Source organism: Ursus maritimus, unplaced genomic scaffold (genome assembly GCF_017311325.1).
Source record: "Ursus maritimus isolate PB19 unplaced genomic scaffold, ASM1731132v1 scaffold_23, whole genome shotgun sequence".
Lineage (NCBI taxonomy): Eukaryota > Metazoa > Chordata > Mammalia > Carnivora > Ursidae > Ursus > Ursus maritimus.
Window position 1 is genome coordinate 43959173 of NW_024424786.1, and position 21562 is coordinate 43980734.

The 21562-nt window shown below is 49.8% G+C and overlaps 1 protein-coding gene across 2 annotated transcripts in view; it reads left to right on the forward strand.

Moving 5' to 3' along the window:
- The first annotated feature begins 1987 nt into the window (after positions 1–1987).
- The window catches only part of PPFIA1 (PTPRF interacting protein alpha 1), an 86184-nt gene continuing 66609 nt past the window's right edge, over positions 1988–21562 (forward strand). For both annotated transcript variants that reach the window (XM_040639595.1, XM_040639596.1), the window contains exons 1-2: positions 1988–2118; positions 3371–3634. In XM_040639595.1, the coding sequence (XP_040495529.1) occupies positions 3371–3634 (264 nt within the window). In that variant the 5' untranslated portion in view covers positions 1988–2118. The remainder of the gene's footprint in view (positions 2119–3370; positions 3635–21562) is intronic.

Genomic DNA, 21562 nt, shown 5'->3' on the forward strand with positions numbered 1-21562 from the left:
TTCCTCCATTTTAAAAATTAGAGCACACTTCCCATACTAATGGGCAGTTCTGTGAGTTCTGACGAAGGCACATAGTTGTGTGACCACGGCCACAGTTGAGATGTGGAATGTTGCCGGTCATCAGCTACTTAACTGAAAACATGACTGTGGATGCCAGCAAGCTCTCTGTCATTTGAAAGTGCAAAGACTTAATCAATCTCTTTTTTTGGCCATTTAAGTTGTTTACAATTTTCCTCTTAATGATTTTGCAATCTGGGGGAATGGTGTGAACGAAGGAAAATGAGTGAAATCTGGGATCTCTTTTTCCTGGTACTAGACTGAGTGGGCTTCTCCCTTCTCTGCTTGGAGAACTGCTCATCCTTTGAGACCCAGCTGAGGTGTTATGTCCTCTGTGAAGCCCCTTCTGTGATGCGGTAATTCCTTCGGTAATTCCTTCCTCTGTGGTCCCAAGGCACTAAGTTACACACTTGCTAACTTGACACTGTAATAGTCTTTCTCCTCTCCCCTCCAGGCTGTGAACTGGGCCAAGTGATATCTTAAACAGCTCTGTGTTCCCGAAACCTAGGCCATGCCTGGCTCATAATGCTCTACACATGTCCGTGAAATGAATGAACATTCCACACCGTTGAACTAAATTTTGGCATTGAGTTGATTTCTTAGGAGACAGATACTTCATGGGTGTGGTGCAAACGTGGGCTGGATGAATTAAGCTGGTACGCTTGAAGAGAGCTGGAAACTCTCCTCCGTCCCAGACCCCGGGTCAGGGGTACAAATTCGGATTTACGTGTAGTCGATATTTATTTGATAAATGAATACACGAATGAAAGAAAGGTGTGTTCCTGGACCCTAGGAGATAAAGCCAATCAGAAGTAGCACCTGTTCTTGGGGAGCTCACAGTGGGAAGCACGGAAGCCACCTCCGAAGCTTTCACCCGCTCCCCATGCAAACTTCACTGAGAGTTGGGTTAGTTCAGGGGCTCCTGGCTACCTCACCACAGACGTACGGTAGCCAGTGGTGCCTGGCAGCAATGCCCTGACATTTTGGCCTGTGAAGAGTTTCTGCTCCAGGTGTCAAACCGTGAGGGGGAGGCATCTGCTTTAACTTACTAAAAAGGTGTATTTCTCATCTCTGTGTCTGCAAGATCTAGCACGGGACTTGGCATATAACAGGTGTTTTTAAAAGTTTAAGTACAAAATATGAATATGAATAAGGACAAAGATAAAACCGACCACCATTGGGTTCCACTTGTTAAAACACCCCTGGGGTAGGTCTGTGTCATTTTCGCGTCCTACACCTGGGGCACTGAGTGCCAGCGGGCTCCCCTGAGTTGCCCAGCCCCACGCCGCAGGGACAGGCATGTGCCGGGAGTTGAACCAGCTGTGCCTGGCTCCCAAGCCTGCACTCCCCACACAGCGCCCACGAGCCTCCATATCAAACGCTGCCCACCTGGGCCTCCGCAGGTAGAGCAGGTAAGGCTCGGTGAGCGGCCCTGCGTAGAAACCGCGTCCTTCTCAGTCCTGTAAGATTTGGTTTGCTCCCAAGGAGGCAGCCGGCAGGTAACTTGCTCCTGGGCGTGCCCTCCTGTAAGGTGTGGGGACGTGACGTCTAGTAAGGGTCTGGCTCAGAACCTGATGCACAGTAGACGTTCGATAACGGCCGTAAGGGCAGATTTGGGGGCAGATGCCTCCGGGGAGCGGTTGCTCAGAGGAGACGACCCTCACCTGGGCGGGGCGGGGCTGAGGGCGGGGCTCCGCTCGCACCTAGCCAATCGACGCCCGAGAGGCCCGGTCCGCCCACCTGAGAGGGCGGCGCTTGCGCACTCGGCCTCCGCGGCGCTCCTCCCGGGGGGGCGGGGCCGGTCGGCGGCGCTCGGCGCTGACGCTGCGCCGACGCGCCCGACGTCGGGCACGTTGACGCCGGCGACGCGCAGCCGGGCCCGCTCCTCCTGCGCTCAGCCAGTGTCCGGCCGCGGGCCGGCCTTAGTGACTGGGGGCTGCGGGCCCGGGGCCGGCGGGCGCGGGCGCGGGCTGCCTTCGTCGGGCCCCGAGCTCGCCCGGAGCGAGCACCCGCCCGCGAGCCGCCGCGGAGCCTCCACGCCCGCTCCCGCCGGCGAGCAAGGTAAAGGAGCGGGAGACCGAGGCAGGCTCGGGGCGGAGCGGGGCCGAGGTCGCCCCGGGCGCCGGCCCCCTCCTCGCGGCGGCTGCGCGGCGCTCGCTGTCAGCTCTCTGGGCGCGGGGGCGGGGGCCCGGGACCCCAGTGGGACCCCCGGCGGACCCTCCCCGAGGGACGGGCTCCTGGGGCCGCGCGCCGCCCCCTCCCCTGACCGCGGCGCCCCGGTCACCCCGGTGGCCCAGTCAGCCCCGGTCAACCCGGCGCCGGGCGCGGGTCCCGAGGACCTGTGGCCGTGAGAAGCCGCGACCTGGGCTGCGCTCCAGTTGTCAGCGGTTCTCCCTGCCTCGGGGTCCGGGGACTCTGCGGCGCCCGGTGCGGGTGCGAGGGGAGCGGAGGTCGTTCTGTCGCTGCCCGGGGAGCAGTCCTGGGCATCGCCTTCTCGGGGGTCCAGCCTCCGGAACCGGCCCTCCTTCCCCTCGTGCTGGCGTTATGTTGGAGACATTTAATAGCGTCTCCGTTCTCCCCTTTCACTTTTCCTTCCTTCCTTCCTTCCTAGCCATCCGCGGCTGTAGCGACCCGCTTCATGTCCGTTGTGCAAGTTTTCCTTCTTTTCTTTTTTTCGGCTGTAAACTTACATAAGTTCGATTGCCTGACCGTCGTACCTTGCAGCCATTGAAAAACACCTTTCCCAGCCCTTAACGAATCCAGTTCCTTTTAGCGCTCACCAAATCCAGCCCGAGCATTCAGGGAGCCGTCAGTCCTCCTCAGGAGCTGACTGCACACATTCCTGTAAGATGCCTGATGGATTTTGTACTTGTCAGTTTTACTGGCTGTATGCTCCTTCTGTGCTTTTCCTGAAAAATGATTGGGTGGCATGTGTTTTGACTTTCTCTCCCCCACCGGGAAATAGGAAAAAAAAAAAGTTACAGAAGCACACTTGTTTCCAACAACTAGAAAGTACAGCTTTGCAAACAAGATGCCAAAGGGTTTGTTCTTTATGTGAGGGGTAGTCTCTGGGGTCTTTACCCCTTCACTGGATTATTGTGCATATTAATGTGTTCATCTTGTGTGTTCCGGCACTCAGGATTGCTATGTGTATGTTTTCCCCCTGATTTATATTCAGAGCGTAACAGATCTGAGAATAATGAGGCTGTCTGTCAAGCTTCAGTTTATTAGCTACACATAGCTATAAAGTTGCAGGTTTGTGGGAGCCTTTATTTTGCACTTAATGACTGGAGTCTGGGTCTTTTCTTTCAAGATGATGTGCGAGGTGATGCCGACCATCAGTGAAGCAGAAGGCCCGCCAGGAGGAAGCGGGAGCCATGGGTCCGGCTCCCCTTCGCAGCCAGACGCAGATTCGCATTTTGAGCAGTTGATGGTGTCCATGCTGGAAGAGAGAGACCGTCTTCTGGACACGCTGAGAGAGACTCAGGAAACGCTGGCATTGACCCAGGGGAAGTTACACGAGGTTGGTCATGAGAGAGACTCCTTGCAGAGGCAGCTCAATACTGCACTCCCACAGGTATGGATGCTTTTCACCTGGAACTCCACAGATGCTTGCTTTCTCTCTAAATGTTTTTTTATGGTATCATCTTTCATGGTGTCCGTGTTTTAGACGAGTTTCTGAAATGGTGGTTCTGGTTTTTGTAAGTCACGTGCAGAGAGAGTTCCCGAGGGTTAAACCTCTGAGGGAGGACGAACTCTGTGGTGCGCTTTACTTTAAACACCTCGTAACTCTTGTTCCCTTCCTCGGGCAGCAGAAGGAACTGTCTAGATTTGGGACAGTGCTCCAAAGATTTTGGACAAGGGCCATGAGGCATCCAAGCTGTGTGGTTTCTTCCGTTCAGTTGTCTCAGGCCTTTCTTGCTGAACATGTGTGTCTCATGGATTTTATCAGATAGTTCCCATTTTCTAATGAAATTTAATGGACAGATAGGATTGATCTCACAGGAAAGATATTTTCACCGTCTCCCTTTATAAGAATACCTGTGTTTTGTAAATGACTTTTGTCGTGGGGGACATCAGAGATTCATTCCTTCGGAACTTTCTCTTGGCTGATGCAAATTGTAAGCTTGAAGTGACACTGAAGTCATTCATCTGAGTACGTGACATTTGGACTGGTGTTTCAAAGCCTCGTCTTGTGGAGCCGAGTGAGGATGTAATGACAGGTGAGGGGAGAACGTCACCCACGAAAGAGTAAGGAGAGTGGCACCTAGCCTGCAGGAGACACGGGGGTTACTTGGGTGTTCACAGCCGCCGAGGTGCCACTTGACTTACCCGTAATAGGCGCGTCTGTGGTCCTTTCCCGTAGGCCTGCCTAAGCACGTGTTTGTGCTCCCGCCATCGGTGTGCAGTGCTAAATGAGTAAATGAGTAATTGCCAGCCTGAATGCGTTTCTTGGCTGTAGTCAGTTCTCCTGAAAGATTGATAACCCAAACGTTTGCATTTCCTTTTTAGCAATAATAATCTGGCGTTGGTCTGTAGTGCTCCTTTTCCGTGGGCTCAGAGAGCCATCACGGTTTTTCCTGTGCAGGCCTCACAAATTATGTAGTTTGGGCAGGTCAGGTTTTATTACCGCAAGCTCGAAAGGACCGGCCAAACGATGCTCCGCCAGGATTTTAGCGTACTTGTGTATTTTTCAGTAGCTTTTGTTTGTTTTTTGTTTTGTGATTGTATTTTAGTGTAATTTGAGGCCATGCACTGAAGCGCCTATCAAATACTTAAGTGTTTGATCAGGTTGATTTTTGAAAGAATGAGCACACACGACCTAACAGAAGGGACAGTTTTGTGCGGTGGAGTTTGTCACCCCAACAGGGTGACACCGTTGCTCAGTGATTTGTTTTTAGCTACTGCTCAGTGTGGTGTAACCTAGAAGCTCTTCGTTGAGTGGAGAGTGTAACACTGGCCACACCCGCCTCCCTGGCCTCCCTGCCTCCCCACCTTAGCACCTCTTCACCTCCCTGGCCTCCTGGCCTCCCTGCCTGCTCATCTCCCTACCTCCCTGGCATCCCCTCCTCCCTGCCTCCCTTCCTCCCTGTCTGCCTCCAGGCCTGAGCACCTGAGACCAACATTTCAGAAACACAGGAACCATTAAGTAAACTGTTTTTGGAACTTTGCTTTCCCTGGTGTTTGACTCATGTTTGGTGGCTGATAATGTGGCTGGATAGGTATATGAGTAAATGCATTTGTACTATTAGCACGTTATATGAGCAAGTAATAACATACATTAACAAATTTTAACTATAACATAATCAGAAAAATTCACAGTTGTAAGTGTACATTTCAGAGACTTTTTTCACTTAGTGAACACGTGCTTATAACCACCACCTAGATGAAGAAATAGAACATTACCAGGTTTCCCAAAGCCCCCTCCTACCCACTCCCAGTAACTGTGCTCCAAAGCTACCAATGGTCTTGACTTTTCCATTGATTGCTTTGGTGTGCTCTTGATTTCATATAAATAGTCATTTAGCCTTATGTTTGTGAGATGTGTCTGTTTGGCCTCGTGTGGCTTTGTTATTCTCCTTGCTGTCTAGTCCCTGGTGTGTGAATATACCGTAGTCGATGCTTTCTGCTGGGCACGGGTATTTACAAATGCTGCCCGACCCTCCCTGCTTGTTTGTTGGTGCAGGTACGTATACATTGCTGTTGGGTGTGCTCAGAGGAGCAGCGTTGCTGAGTGATCGTGTGTGTGTGTGTTCACTCACCACCCACGGTGTGAGAGCGCTCAGTGGCTGTCTGACCCTTGGCATTGTCAGTTCTTGCATTTTAGCTGTCTGGTGGGTGTCGAGTGGTAGGAAGCTGAGTATGGTGTGAGCTTGCCGCTTGCCCATGACCAGTAAATAGCAAGGGCAGGACTTCTCTGTGGGTGTTTATTGGCCACTTGGATCTCTCTTATGAAATAATTGTCTCTTGCCCATTTTTTGATTGGGTTGGCTGTTTTGTTTTTTATTGATTTGAAGGAGTTCTTTTTATATATTTTGGATGCCTATATGGATGGCAGATTTTTTGTTTTGTTTTGTTTTTTACAGTCTTGTGTGTGTTTGCCTTTCATTCTCTCAGGGGTGTCTTCTGATATGTTTTTTTTCCTTTCCAGTGCAATAATCATTTTTATTTTTCTTGCCTTCTTATACTAGCTGGGATCTTCAGTACGGTGTTGAATAGAAGTGGAGAGAATAGGTGTCCTTGTCTCACTCTCAATACCAGAGAGAGAGCTTTCAGTATTTGACCGTCACATATGATACCATCTGGGGCTTTGTTGGTAGATATTTTTTATCAAAACATGAAAATTCTCCTCTATTTTTAGTTTGCTGGGAGTTGTTTTAAAATCATGAATTAAATTATATTATGTGTTTTCTGCATCTTTTGGGACAAGTGATTTTTTTTTAATGTGATTTAACTTTAAAACAATTTTTTTTTAAAGATTTTATTTATTTATTCGACAGGGATAGAGACAGCCAGCGAGAGAGGGAACACAAACAGGGGGAGTGGGAGAGGAAGAAGCAGGCTCCTAGCGGAGGAGCCTGATGTGGGGCTCGATCCCATAACGCCAGGATCACGCCCTGAGCCGAAGGCAGACGCTTAACCGCTGTGCCACCCAGGCGCCCCTAAAACAATTTTTTTGCTACTGCAGTAATCCCAACTTGATGTCTGTGTATTCTCTTTTTGCCGGATTTTATTTGTTAATATTTTGCTTAGGATCTTGCATCTGTATTCATGAGAGATGTTGGTCTGTAATTGTACTTTCTTGTATTGTCCTTGTTGGGTTTCGGTATTAAGGTTGTGCTAGTCTCATAAAATAAGGTAGGAAGTGTTCCTCGTGTATTCCCAGAACAGTTCATGTGAGCCTGATGTTTTCTTCCTTCAATTTTTGGAAGAATTAACTGGCAAAACCAGCTGGTGTAGGGTTTTCCTTGTGAGAAGGTTTTTAATTTCAGATTAATTCTTTTATATGAAAATAAGATTTTTCTGATTTTATATTTTTTCTTGTGTCTATTTAGATAAGGCATTTTTCCCCCTAGGAATTTGCTCAGGCCACCCGAACTTTCCAAGTAATGGTGTAGAGTGGTTCGTAATAGCCTTATCACCAGCAGAATTTGTTGTGATATTTCCTTTTAAAAATTCTTGGTATTGGTAATTTGTGCTTTGTCTCTTTTTCTTAATCAGTCTTGGCTAGGGGATTATTAATTTTATTAGTCCTTTCAAACAACCAACTTCGGGCTTTACTGATTTTTTTTCTATTTGTTTTCGTATTTGTTTTCTATTTCATTAATTTCTGTTCTTTTTTTCCCCATCTACTTTGTGTTTTGTTTGCTGTTCTTTTTTCTAGTTCTTGAGCTAAATACTTAGTTTGATTTTTAGCCTTTCTTCTTTTCCAGGATATGTATTTTAAAGCTCTGAGTTTCCCTTTAAGCACAACTTTATTTATCCCACAGTTTTTGATAAGCCAAATTTTCATTATCTTTCATGTAAAAATATTTTCTAGTTTTCATTGTGGTATCCTCTTTTTATTCATAAAGTTTTTTAGAAGTATATCACTTAACTTCTCAATGTTTAGGGGGATTTTCTAGTTACCTTTTTGCTGATTTCTACCTTAATTCTATGAAGGTATCTGTCTTAGTTTTGGGGGGTTGCTATCACAAAATACCATAGACTGGCTGGCTAATAGGCAACAGAAGTTTATTTCTCATAGTTCTGGAGACTGGGAAGTCCTCAAGATCAGGTCATGGGTAGATTCAGTGTCCAGTGAGAGCCGGTTTCCTGATTCAAAGACGGCCGGCTTCTCACTGTCCTCACGCTGTGGCAGGGGTGAGGGAGCTCTCTCCACCCATGAGCTGGTCACTTCCTGAAGTCTCCATGTCCTAATACCATCACCTTGGAGGTGATGAATGGGAGGGGGGGGGCTATAAACTGTTAATCTGTTGCAGTCCCTAAATGTGCCCTGCATTGTTTCAGTCCTTGGAAATGAGTTGGGCTTTTCTCATGGCTCAGTGTACATTCATTTTCGTTAAGTGTTCCTTGAGCACTTGAAAATAATGTGTATTGGTGGAACTGCAGTGTTCTGTGTTTATCGGTGAGAGGAAGTTTCTAAGTCGTGTAATTCAGATTCTAGGAGCCACATTAAATAAAGTAAGAAAGAGGTAAAAATAATTTTAAGAATATATTTTATCTAACACAAATGTCCAAAATATCATTTCAGTGTATAATCAACATGAAAAAACCAAATGAAATATTTTACATTCTTTTTATCATATTTAAGTCTTTGAAATCTGGTGTGTATTTTATATTTGAGCACATCTCAATTTGGAGTAGCCACGTTTCAGGTACTTACTAGCCACTTGTGACTGCAGATTGGACAGCCCAGCCCTGCACCCTGGCTTTGTAGCTGTTGTTAGGTCTGTCAGTTACTGAGAGCTGTGCCTAAGGTCTCCCTCTGTGATTGTGGATCTGGCTCTTTCTCCTTTTCTGTTTTCCTCACTTTTTATGTATTTTGAGATTGTGTTATTAGATCTATTCAAATTTAGAACTCTTGTTTTCTTGGTAGATGGAACTTTTATCATGAAATGTTCCTCCTTGGCTCTAGAGGTTACTTTAATCGATGGTTGTATTTGCCATGTCAGTTCTGTTAGTTAGGGTACCTGGGGATCTTTTACTTTCACCTTTCTGTGAGCTTACATTTTAAGGTGTACCTTTGTGAATAGTATATGCTTAGTTTTATTTTAATGAATTTGACATCTTTATCTTTTGGTTGGAGCATTTGCTCTGTTTAAATCCACTGACTAATACGTTGGTTTGTGGGTACCATATTATTACTTGTTCTTTATTTGCCCACCTGTTCTGTGTTCCTTTTCTCTTTAGCTTTCTTTTAGAAGTATGCAGTGTTTTAATTGTATACTTCTCTGTTAGGTTGTTGGAATATATATGTATATGCAGGGTGCAGTTTAAATTTAGGCGTAATTTAGTACTTTGACTACTTCCCTGGTGCTACTGTTTCCTTTGACACTTAAATGGCATTGAACTCCCCTCCACCGTTTTTGTCATTGTAATATTTTTAAATTTTAGATCGATTTTGGCACTGTCATCATTGCTTTGTGCAGTTAATGCTTACTAAGATTTATTTTCCTAGTTACCCTTTTTGTCATGAAGTTGCTCTTTACTCCTTGTTTTTTTTCATATTTCTGTCAAAGACTCCTTTTCTTTTCCCCCAAAAACTGCTTTAATATCTCTTTTAGTTCATGTCTGTGGTTGATGAGTTGTCTCTTTTCTTTCTTTCTTTCTTTTTCTTTCTTTCTTTCTTTCTTTCTTTCTTTCTTTCTTTCTTTCTTTCTTTCTTTCTTTTTTTGTCTGAAACATCTTTACCTTGCCTTCACTTTTGAAGAATGTTTCTGTTGGGCATAGACTTCCAGGTTGGTGGTTATTTTTGTTCAACATTTTATAGATGCCAGTCCATGGTGTTCTGGCTTCCTTTCCTTTTCTTGAAAAGTCAGCTCGCAGCGGTTACTGTTATCTCATTGAAGGCAGTATCTTTTTTCCTCTTGTTACTTTTAACATTTTCTTTTTGCCTCGGGCATTCTTTGTTGTGTCAATGGCTTGGTTCTTTAATCAGTTTTGGAAAAGTTTTGACTGTTACCTCTGTAGATATTCATTATTCCCCATTCTGTCTTTCCTCTACTTTGAGAGTCCCCATTGGACATTTTTACCATGTCCCATGTGTCTTTTGGGCTCTTCTATTTTCTAGACTTTTTCCTCCAACTTCTGTCCAGATTTTTTTTTTTTTTTTACTGACCTGTCTTCCAGTTCACTGATTGTTTCTTCATCTGTATTTATTCTGATGTTAAGCCCACAGGTTGAGTTCTTAATTTCAACTGCTATATTTTTCAGTTTAGAATTTGTTTTGATTCTCTGAAAATTTCCCGTCTGTCAAGTATGTGTTTGAAAAGTTGACATGTGCATCTGATAACTCCCACTATATGGGTCATCTCTTGGTCTGTTTCTGTTCTTTTCTCTTTTGGCCTATATGCTGTTATATCTTTTGCTTTGCTTTGTCTTTCTTTCTTTCTTTCTTTCTTTCTTTCTTTCTTTCTTTCTTTCTTTCTTCTTGAGAGTGTTGGACATTGTGTATGAAGAGCTGTAGAGGCTCTGGGTGAGGCTGTCATCCTTTAGCATCTCCTCTGACACACCCCATGTGGGGCAGTTCCTCGGCCCGGTCAGTTTGAGTGACTTGACACTGGGGTTCAAGCTTTGTAAGCTACCTTCTCCTCCCCCGCCCCCCACCATGTAGCACTCCAGGGTCTCCATCTGGAGGCCTCGAGCATTTCCCAGGGCCCCTCCTTGGCAGGTCCCGAAGCCCAGTTCTTGTATCCTAAGCACAGGAGACTGTTGAAGGCTCAACTCTCGGGGAGTGCTTGCAGGGTGCTGGGCTCACTTTCTGTGCCTTCCTGCTCTCAGGGATCCTGGCCTTTAAGACCTGGCTGACTTGTCAGGCCTGCACTTGAATTTTGTCTTCCCATACCCATGGAGCTGTCCAGGGCTCTGTTGGCCAAGACTTTCTTCTTGGCTTTCTGCTATGTTTTCTTTCCAGCTTATTCGTATATTGCTCCCCTCCCCCCGCCCCAATCCCTGAGGAAAATCAGAATCGCCAATGCCTTGAGGGCAAGACTGGCACTCTAAGTATTAGAGTCACCTCAGTGGACTCCCTTTTGTTTGGAATCTCCCTCCAGTTGTGGTTGCCTCAATAGCTCTTTGATGCCTTCAAACAGACTTAAAATTCTGTTCAGTTTTTCTAGTTCTTGGTGCGTTGACTTAGAGACTATTTGTGTGTATAACTGGAAGTGAGGGGAGACTGGTGTGCTCTCTGTGTCTGAAGCACGTGTAGAAGTCATGGTAAATATGTTGATCATTATTTGATACAGGAGAAAACAAAACCCACTAGTCCTTGCTTAGTACCCATTGTTCTTTTCCTAATCTAAGTCTCCGGTTTGCCCATGCTTGCCCGCCATGCATGGAAAGACGATGGGGCCGTCGGCCCAGCCCCCTGAGTGCCCTCCTCCCTTGCCCAGTGCCCACCCGGGCTTTCTGGTGACAGGCTGGCTGTGGCAGAGAAGACTAAGGGGGGGTGAGATGCTTAAGTGACACTTATTCTATGACTTGATCACGGTGTTTGATCTGTTTTTATTTATTTATTTTTTTTTTTTAAAGATTTTATTTATTTATTCGACAGAGATAGAGACAGCCAGCGAGAGAGGGAACACAAGCAGGGGGAGTGGGAGAGGAAGAAGCAGGCTCATAGCGGAGGAGCCTGATGTGGGGCTCGATCCCACAACGCCAGGATCACGCCCTGAGCCGAAGGCAGACGCTTAACCGCTGTGCCACCCAGGCGCCCCTGATCTGTTTTTAAAAATTACTGCTCATTTGGTCTTCCCTCCAATTTCACATAAAGTTGAAAATGCAGATTTTATTCTTCCAAGTTGAGTGCAGTGATTTCACACTCTTTTTGTAGGCAACAAATGAGTTTCTTAAAAGACATCTCACCCAGAGAATTCCAAGAAAAGAGAATCTGTTCGGCTTGAATTGTGGGCGGGACCCCAGGTTTTGCCCATGTCTCTCGCAGTCTGCAAATCCCTGGGAGAGCGTTCACGTAGGACTCAGAGCACCCTGAAGAGCAGGGTCTTAAAAGCACAGCTTAGTGGCAGGTAAGGCCACCTGTGTGGGTGCATTGATTGTCACCACAGAGGTGTCGGCTAGCTGGCAGCAGTGTGAAGCCTGCCGGGCCAATTGGCAAGGGAGGAAGGTGGAAGCAGAGCCTGGTCGGGAAGATGAGGGACGGGGGAGGATGAGTCAGGGCCAGGCTCTGCGGCTGGGGAGACCATGGAGGATGCTAACGCTGGCAGTCTCACGGGGGAGGGACGCCCCCACACACTGCCCTGCAGCCTCCCCCAGGGTAAAGAACCGCAGGCTTTTCTCAGGCACTGCTGTAATGCATTGTGCGGTGAGGCACTCACCGTCGTTTCATTGTCAGCGCTCTCACAAGGTTTGACCCCGGGCCAAGCTTAAGTTAGTGAGTACATCAGGGAGGCTTCTCCTCATAATCCAAGTGAGGTGAATGAGCTGGCAGACCCCTCAGCAAGGGTAGATTCTCGTGGTACCCATGAGTTTTGGGGAGTCCCCCTGACAGACTGATCTTCAGTAGGAGTAGTGGGCAAAACCCCTCTTGGAAGACTGTGCTTCCTTCCATTGTTTCTGGTTTATGAAACGGTTCAGCAGATCCTTCAAAGTATTTGACCGTTCGCCTCTTGTCAGCGGCACACCCTCTAGTTGCCTCTTTTTGCCAGCAGCCCTGTCTTCTCCTCCTTCTCTGCTCCTGCACCTGTAATCATCTGTGCAAGATAGAGCCGTCCACTCCTGCTGGGTGCCTCCATGACCCTACCCCGTCCTGGCCTCTGAGTTCTGTGCTCCTGGGACACAGGGGGCCTGTCCTCAGCGAGCCAGCATACCTGCCCCTTCTCAAGAGGATGCTGACTGTGAGATGCAGCTGCAAGCACGAAGTTGTTGAAAGGAAGGGCTGTCTGCTGGCACGCTGTGGTCCGTGAGGGGCCTCTCCGAGGGGCCATGGTTGAGCTAAGGCCGAGGGAGGACTTTCCTGGCACTGCGACTGCAGGGACAAAGGCCAGAGGCAGGGATGAACTTGGCCTTGATTTAAGTCATGGAAACAGCAAGGTGAGACGCCTGTCAGCTGATGGTTGGACAGAGCCTGGCTATGTCAAGAGTTCAGTTTTCTGTTTTATTTTGTAAGTACTGCTGAGGGCCCAGAGGCATTGCGGCCTCAGGGGGAGGGATTGGCATGATTTCATTGAATTTTTTAAGTAGGCTTCGTACCCAGCATAGAGTCCAACCTGGGGCTTGAACTCAAGACCCTGAGATCAAGACCTGTGCTGAGATCACGGGTCAGACACCTAACCCACTAAGTCACCCAGGTGCCCCCTGGTTGAATTTTTTAAAATCTTGTGCTGATGCTGCGTGGATAGTGGGTTTGGGGTGGAGACAAGAGTGGACGCAGGGTAGTCACCATTGGTTAGAGTAGTCCTTGCTAATGCATGGGTTGAGTTGTGAGGTTAGCGTGTCAGGCAAAAATTAAAACCCCTTGATATCATCCATCTCGTACAGCACAGGACAACGTATATTTTTATGTAATATACAGAAATAGGTAATGTTTAAATTCAATGTGCATACCATTTACATGTATGTGTGTAATGTATTCGGGTGTGTATTCCAGGCACTGTTCTAGGTGCTGACTATTCAGCACGTAGTAAAGGTTACCTAGCCCAGATATTGTTGTGGTTGCACAAATTAAAATAGCGGAGTATGAGAATGTGGAGCTCAGTTGGAGCAAATGAAACATGTGGACAGTGCGGCTGCAGGATGGCCGTTTTCTCACGAGTCCATGTAGGCCAGACTCGGGGAGGCGGTTTTTCTTGGGAGGTTCAGCTGCCCTGTGTTCTCCTTTATACTCCCCACTGCGGGTCACAGATGCCTTGCTTGAGCACCTTGTGGTGTACCTCCATTTGGACGGACTTTGGGTTCCTTAAATTCAGCATCGACCAAAACCATCTCTTCCAACGTGTATGCCTTTTCCTGTGAATGAGACCGTTTTCTACCTGGTCGGGTGGTCCCAAACCAGGGGAATGGCTTTGCCTCTTTCCTGCACCTCCCTCCCCTCCCGGTCCCCATGTCCTGTGGCACGTACCTTTCCTGTCTCAGAGCCATCTCTGAGGACCCTGGGGATCTGGACCCTGTCTTCCATTGGGTGGAGTCGAGGAGGGGCCAACTCCCGTGGCTTCCCCAGGCCCCTTGGCCCTGCGGTCCCCTGTCAGTCACGCTGTGCTGTGGGTCGCCCTCATGCTGTCATTCAGATCTGTTGTTGTCCTGCACCTTCTCTGTAAATGTGCTGCTCTCTCTGAGAGGAAGGCCTTTCTTACTGACCATTCTTCTGCTTGCTAGCCCTTAGTGCTGGATACCACTGCGTCATTTGGTAATGGACTCTTTTAGGGAACCAGTTTTGCCATGTATATGAAGACCCTCAAAAATGCTCATATTCGGACTGAGCGGTTTTCCTTGTGCCGAGGAAAATGTTCTTACCTGGAGGAAACCATGCTTATGGTATTTACATTGCTGATTAGTTAGGACATCATAAGAGTGACACATGCCAGTTACAGACCATGTGAAAGTGTGAACACTGCATAACTCCCTTCCACGGGGCTTGACGCCTCTCACTTTTGCCCCCCGGCCCTCTCTCATTCCCTCCGTGCTTGGCACTACTTGGGGGGAGGCTCATGGTTTCCAGCGGCCCGTTCTTGTGGTCAGAGGTAGGAGTGGGCTGTGGGGTGACCGCAGACCCCTCTGACCTGTGGGAGCTACAGGGAGCCACAGGAAGTCCCCCGGGGCTGCATCGTCCGCTGCGTCCTGCCCACACCAGGTCCTGTTGGAAGCTGCAAGAGGGGGTTGTCCAGCCCTCGGTCCTTCTTCCCGGACTGACTGACCCTCTTCCGTGAAGAGCACCCCTTGTCGTCCTTCTCCCCCTTGTAATCGCTGTGCACACTTGCATTTGTGTTTATTCGGCAATCACACTCAATTATCTTCATCATTCCTTAGATGCTGTCTTGTCCCCCTCAGATGGGCTCCTGTGTCCTTTTGCCAAGGCCCTATTAGTCTTTGAACATTTCACTGTTTTCTGGCACATGAATTTGTCCCAGGCTCACTTTGTGTTTTTCCTGCCTCGGATCTGAAATCATTCCTCTGAGGAGCCCTGGTTCCTGTTAACGAAATGATGTTCAGAAATGTAAATGAGCTAGGTGTGCTCATTGTCGCTGGGGTAGCATCTTTTAGGTCCTTTCTGGAGACAGAGCTAGACAAAAAGAAAGAGAAACTGGAGTTCTTATTGCTATTCCATTCACAAATTAAAATTTAGCTTCTCCCTGATTTACTTTATATTTATGTCTCTTGTCTTATAATTTCTAGTGATGTTAGCATTATTTTCTTTATCCTATGATGTACATAAAGCAGTTTCAGGCTTCTAATACCATATTGGTATAATCACCCTACTGAGCAAAGTTTTAGAATGTCTTTGCAGTTCTTCTGGGTCTTAGAATTAATATGTCTTAAGACTGTACAGTTAGAGTAATGCGTTTTAAAGCAGTGTGATTGGTCACATAACCATACGAAATTTGATATACCATTAGGTTCATTAGTTTCTGTTTATTCCCAATTTTAGGGTTTGGATTTTTCCTTTGGAGTTGTTTTCAAATACCTAAAGCATTTACATGGTTTAACAGTCAGAATTCTAGAAAAAGGCACTCGCAGGAGTCTTGCTCCCCTGTCCCTGAGTCACCCACCTGTAACTGATGGGGGTGGCCGTGTGTCCTGGTTTGCATGAGCTAGTCCTGGGTTTTGCCTGTTCTCCTGGAGCCATTAGTAATTGTGCCCCGTTTCACCCTCAGAAATGAGGCACAGCGAAGGCTTTGTTGGCACTTGCTAATGCTCATTTAGAGATGTGGACAAAATGTTTCCACTTTGTAGGTTTTTCCCCGTAGCTCGAAGCAAGCTCTTGGCTGAATTCTGCAGACTGGGATTGTGGTTCATTTGGCAGGCAAGGTCCACCCATGGAGTTTTTACTCTTGGCTGTCAGGGTCTCATTCTCATTCCGAGGAGGAAATGTCATTTTGCTCTGAAAATAAATTTGGGAGCTTGAAGCATATCTTGCATTTCCAAGTTTTTCTGCTTTGCAAATGGGCTAATTATCCCTCCTGCCTATGTAGTTTGAAACCTTTGCCAACGGTAATATAAAAATTGATTTTGGGCAGTGGCATGCTGAAGTTGAATCTTGTGGATGGAAGTTAAGGTTCTCCTTGAGGCTTATCCATATTTCTCAGCGATTGATCTCTCTTGAAATCTTAAGGTGCTGTTAAGAAGCTAGGGCACACTCTTCCCACACCTGCAGAATAGTTTATGGGGAAACATGGATGGCAGGTCAGGTTGGGGTGTCCAGAATGTCCAGAAACCGTGTGCGGCGCCCGCTGCTGTCCGAGGCTCCGCCTCCTCACCTCCACCGCCGGCGCGCCCCGCGGGGAGGCTGTGCACAAGCCTGGCTTCAGTCGTCCTGCTGTTGGGCGCATCTTCCCGGAGCAGGCGCGTCCGCCTCCTCAAGCAGGCGGCCCGCTGAAAGCAGGCGTGCAGCACGCCTCCGCCTCTCTCCGGCTTCCACCTGAGTCTACCGCCGGTCCCCCGCGCCCCGAGCTCACGGTGGCCCAGCAGAGTGCTCAGCAGAGCCCGGGGCTTGCGTGCAGTCTATCCCTCGTGACCTCGTCCCCGAGCTTCCAGTGTCCTCGTCAGTACGTTGTACCGGGGGGGCAGCAGCTTCCATCTTAGTCCGCGGTCACTTAGCGCGTCTGCCACGTGCGAGGCACCGTGCACGGGCTGGGAGACGGCTATCCGGGAGATTTGGTGAGACGATAGCCCGTGTGGATGGCCTCAGAGCCTCCGGAGAGGGATCGCCTCACTGAAGCCCCTTCGCAGCCCTGGAAGGTATACTTCGGGCTATGAACTGTCCCAGAGAGCAGGTACCCCGTGTTATGGATGAAGAAGCGGGGGCACAGAGAGGTGTGGGCGCCTCCTATGCTTCACCTTCTGCTTTACCCTGGCCTTGAAGTGGGCCTGGCTAGGGTGTCAGCCGGAACCCTCCCTGCTGGTGCCCCCTGGGCACAGGGGGCCACGGGGCTTGTGGTGCGTGCACGACTGCCATCGGAGCGCCCCGTGCCGGTGTCCCAGCAGACACTGTGAGCCGCCGTGCTGCTGGTCACCACGGTGCTGCTGGTCACCGCCAAGCTGCGCGAGGAAGTTGGGCTATGGTGGAGAGCGCTTCTCTTTCATTCCCAAAGGCAGCTGTGGCCGGCAGCGGGGAGTGCAGACCATACGGACACGCACGACGTCCGCAGCCCTCGGCGCCCCTGGCGCCCACAGCGTGGGGCTCCGGCGGAGGAGTGGTGTGCTGTGATGTGCCTCACACGTCCGCCGAGAGGAGGGGTGAAGCTGCCTGCTGTGGAGATAGAAGGCACGGTGCGATGAGCATGCTGCGTAGGGGCAGCCCGGGCGATGGGTGCAGGAGGGTAGAGTACTGCGAGAACTGAGGAGCTGGCGGTGTTTCCGGAAGGTGGGAGTGCCCCGTCCCGCTGTGGGAGGCTCTGGGGAAGCTTCCCGTCAGCCCGGTGCCTGTTCCCTGGCATTCGGAGTCGGGCTTCGAGCCTATAACCGGGGCCGGGGCTGCCCTGCGCTGTCCCCACCTCCGGGAGAGGCTGGGAGAGCCAGTGCCGGCAGCTCTCAGTACCCCCTGGGCCACGCGCTGCTCCTGAGGGGCGGGAAGGGGGCCCGGAGGCTGCGTGGCCAGAGTCAGTGACAAATGGCCACAGCAGGGCTAACGGGATGGACAGTCGTGCCTGTAAAACCAAAGGGTGCATGTAGCATTTAGCCCTGTGGCGGGTGTTCCTGTGCCCCCTGGCTGGGCTGATGAGGAAGAATTGCCCCGGCTGGCTGCCCTCTGCCCCAGCTTCCCCTGGGAAGAAAGGAAGGACCCTTAGCAAATAAGGATTGAAACGGGTGGTTTGGAGTTTCTTCCTTCCGTTATCTCTTTATTATATCACTACCCTTTCTTATCCTTACTCTTATCACTGCATTTCAAGGAGAAAGGACGAGACGGTTCGCCGACGGAAGTGCTGCGTCTGATGTGTGTAGTAAGGCCCGTGAAGGATAGAGCAGGCGGTGCTTAGGATGAAGCGTCCACGGCGAAGGAATGTACGTTCCAAGGGGGCTTTCTTGTGCCAACTACAGAAATACTTGCTCCCAGCGAGGTTCAGTGGTGAATTGAGAGATTGCTCGAAGCACGTTCCCGTGGACAGGCTCAGCACGCGTTGCCCGAACCCTGAGTGGCCAGTGCTGTCCTCTCTGGGTGTCACTGCACAGGACTGCTCCTTAAGGGGCAAGGTGCTCTGAGGAAGGGAGGTTTTTTCCAGAGAAGCTGCAGTTGTTAGGAAGACAGGCTGTTTATGAAGCAGCCCGCAGGCCGCTGTAGCCCGTGGAGCTGGCCTGGAAGCCCCAGTGTGCTGCCCACGGGACTGCGTGGCGCTCAGCAGGCACACTGCTGCGAGTCTTGGCTTGGACCGTGTGTCTGCTCTGCGCTGAAACTCCCTGTGTTGCCTCCCTTGTCCGTTCACCTTGAGGGTCTCCCCTGGCAAGTTTTACAGGAGTACTACAGAAAGCGAGATGGGCACACAGAATGCTGGTTCAGACTGACTTTACAAAGTCATTGGGGCGCCTGGGGGGTGCAGTCAGTGGAGTGTCCGACTCTTGGTTTTGGCTCAGGTCATGATCTCAGGGTCGTGAGATCGAGCCCCACATCAACTCCAAGCTCAGTGCAGAGTCTGCTTGAGATTCTCTCTCCCTCTCCCTCCTCCGCTCATGCTCTCTCTCTCCGATAAATAAAAAAAAATCTTAAAAAAAACCCGAAAACCTGTCAGTCACTTAGAGGGAGCTCAGATTGCCTGGTGCTTGTGTCCACTCTTTGTGGGTTTACTGTGCCCGCACGGTTTTCCCGTTAGGGAGCCTCTGTGGAAAGAATTGAGGGAAAGGAAGCACTTGCTGTGCAGAGACATTTGGAGAATTGTTTTCATTGGACAAGGGTCTCACACCCAGGACTAGGAAATATATTACCCCTTCTGCTCTTTTCTGTAGCTGCTACCTTGGAGATGCGTCCACTTTGTGGGGTCAGTCTCCCCTTTGGAAGAGGAAACTACATTTGTGTTCAGCCCCGGGGTTGTGATGTTCCTTCCATGTCCCAGCCTTGTCTTTTGTCATGGCCGTTACACACAGCCCAGAGATGCCCTGCCGCATGTCAAGTTCAGAGCTGTGATCATCCTTCCTCTCTCAGCCCCCCACCCCCTGGCTTCAGCCTCCCTTCCCCTCTCTTAGCCCCACCCCCGGCTTCACCCCACCCTCCTCCTCCCCCAGCCCCCACCCCACAGCACGGTTTCTGTCCCTGTCTTCTTTTCCGGTGTCATTTGTACTCCCTTTTGTATTCCAGTACCCTAGCTTGGGCACTTTATGCCTCAGGCCAACGTGGTGAGGCTCTGCTCGCACCTTCGCACCTTCTTCGTTTTCTAGGCCACCCAGCACACACTTTCTGCCGCCCTCGGCTGAACCCAGACCTTGCGTGGCCAGGTTTCCTGCAGTGTCCATCCGTGGGAGCCGCAGGGGCAAGATCCAGACTCTTTCAGTTTGGCACTCACAGCTCCATGTTCTGGTGCAACTCAACTTTTCCACCCCATTTCCTCTCCAGACCCCCTCGTTCTGGCCAAACCAGTCTGTTGACTGTGCTCCCCTCCCCTGGGCCTACACAGCTCCCTTGTCGGGAGTGCCTCCCTACCTTCCCCGTGTCATACCCCACCTGTCTCTCCAGGCTTGCTGTGAGCACCTGATGCCCTCTGAGATTCAGGGGCTGTCTCACCTCTCAAAGAAGATGGGGTCTGAGGTCCAGGGCTGCTTTTATTTTCTATTTTTATTTTTTCTCCACTGTTTAAAAATGCCATCAGTTTTAAGAAAAACACAGATGAAATAGTACTGAGTGTGGGGCGCCTGGGTGGCTCAGTTGGTTAAGCGGTTAAGCGGCTGCGTTCGGCTCGGGTCATGATCCCAGAGTCCTGGGATCGAGCCCCACGTCGGGCTTCCTGCTTGGTGGGGAGTCTGCTTCTTCCTCCCCCCCCCACCCCGCTCGTGCTCTCTCTTGCTCTCTCTCTCTCTCTCTCAAATAAATAAAATCTTCAAATAGAATAGTATTGAGTGTGTATCAAGGTCATCCTTGATTGGCAGGAGTCACGGAGGGAGCTCTCATAGGTCTGTGGCCACCTGTTTGTTTCTGTGTGAGGACAGTTGTGGGTCACGACTGGCTCTTCTGTACCCCTCACTGCTGAGTACATTTCCCTACCCCCCGCCCCCCACTTCAGTCCTCAGGCCCTGCCTACTGACCTCTTGGCCGGGGTGTTTCACCTCTGAGACTGCATGGTCATGTGTCACCTTGAGCATACTGGTGATTTCTCAGCAGGAAATGCAGATTCAGTGAGCGCTGAAATGACCCTGGCCACAACTGCGTGCGCCGAGCAGGTGCTCGAGAGGTGCGAGGCGTCTGTGTGCAAACCCAGTCGGGGCCGGGGTGATTGGGGGTCGGCGTGGGGACTTGCTGTGGGTGCTTACCATCCTCTCGGCATCCATATTGAATTCTGATTCCCCAGCCACTTATTAACACAGTGACCTTTGCACATCGCTGACCTGCTGGGGCCTGTGTTCTGATTCGTAAAATGAGGTAATATGTGTGCCTTACAGGGTGGCTGAGAATAACAGTAGAAGGTAGGAAGCAAGTTTGAAAACCATAAAACATTAAGCAAATACAACGTTATTGAAATGAATATTGTATCTTCTAAGTACTTGGCTGGTATCTCAGACATCTTGATTTTGCTCAGTAAGTTATTTGTTCAAATTAAAAGGGCTGCTCATTCTTAAGTTTGTGTATTTCTATCTATTAAGCTGAACAGAGCCACAGAGACATTCCTCAATAAGGTACCTTCAGTTATGGTTTTGTGCTGAGAGCTTTGATTCGTTCAGAGATACCTTCTTGATCAATCAGAGAGTAAAGGTGTTTGTGACCGAGGCTTTTGTCAGACCAGTTTGCAGGACGTGAATGCGCAGAACCATGAGAGTCTACGAAGATTGGCAGAGCGGTAACCTGCTGTCCGAGGTCGTATGTTACTGACTCCGTACCGCGCGTCCCTGTTGTTGGGACACCCACACTCAGCGGGCTGCTTTGCCGGGGTGTGAGGAGCAGTTCTTCCCTGAGCAGAGCAGCGAGCGGTCGTGGGTAAACCGAGTGTGCCGTAGCGCGGTGGCGCGGTGAGATCGCGGGCCGGGAGAGCCCTTCCGTGGAGGGAGGGCGGCGAGCTCAGCGTGGGCCGTCGGTGTCCAGGGCGCCATGGGGCTGGGGCGGCAGGTGTGGACGGAGCACCGTGCGGGCGCAGGTGCGTGGAGGCGTGCGGGACTGGGGTGGCACTGAGGGCGGGAGCTCACCGGACAGGGGCTACCGAGGGCTGGCTTCAGTGCTCTGATGACACTTCTTGAGGATTACGGTGGGACGAGTGCAGTTGGGACAGGGATGGGCGTGGAGGGGCAGGCGCCTCAGGCTGTAGAGACGCTTCCTTCTTGACAATAAACCCTTTATTTGGTCATTTCTGGCAGTCCAGCTGTGTGGTTTCCTCGGAGGCAATATCAGTCTTGTTCTGAAAACGGCGTGAGAGAGAATCAGCTGTTTTCAAGTTCCGTTGTGCTTGTTACCTGCAGCTTCACTCCACAGCCTTACACC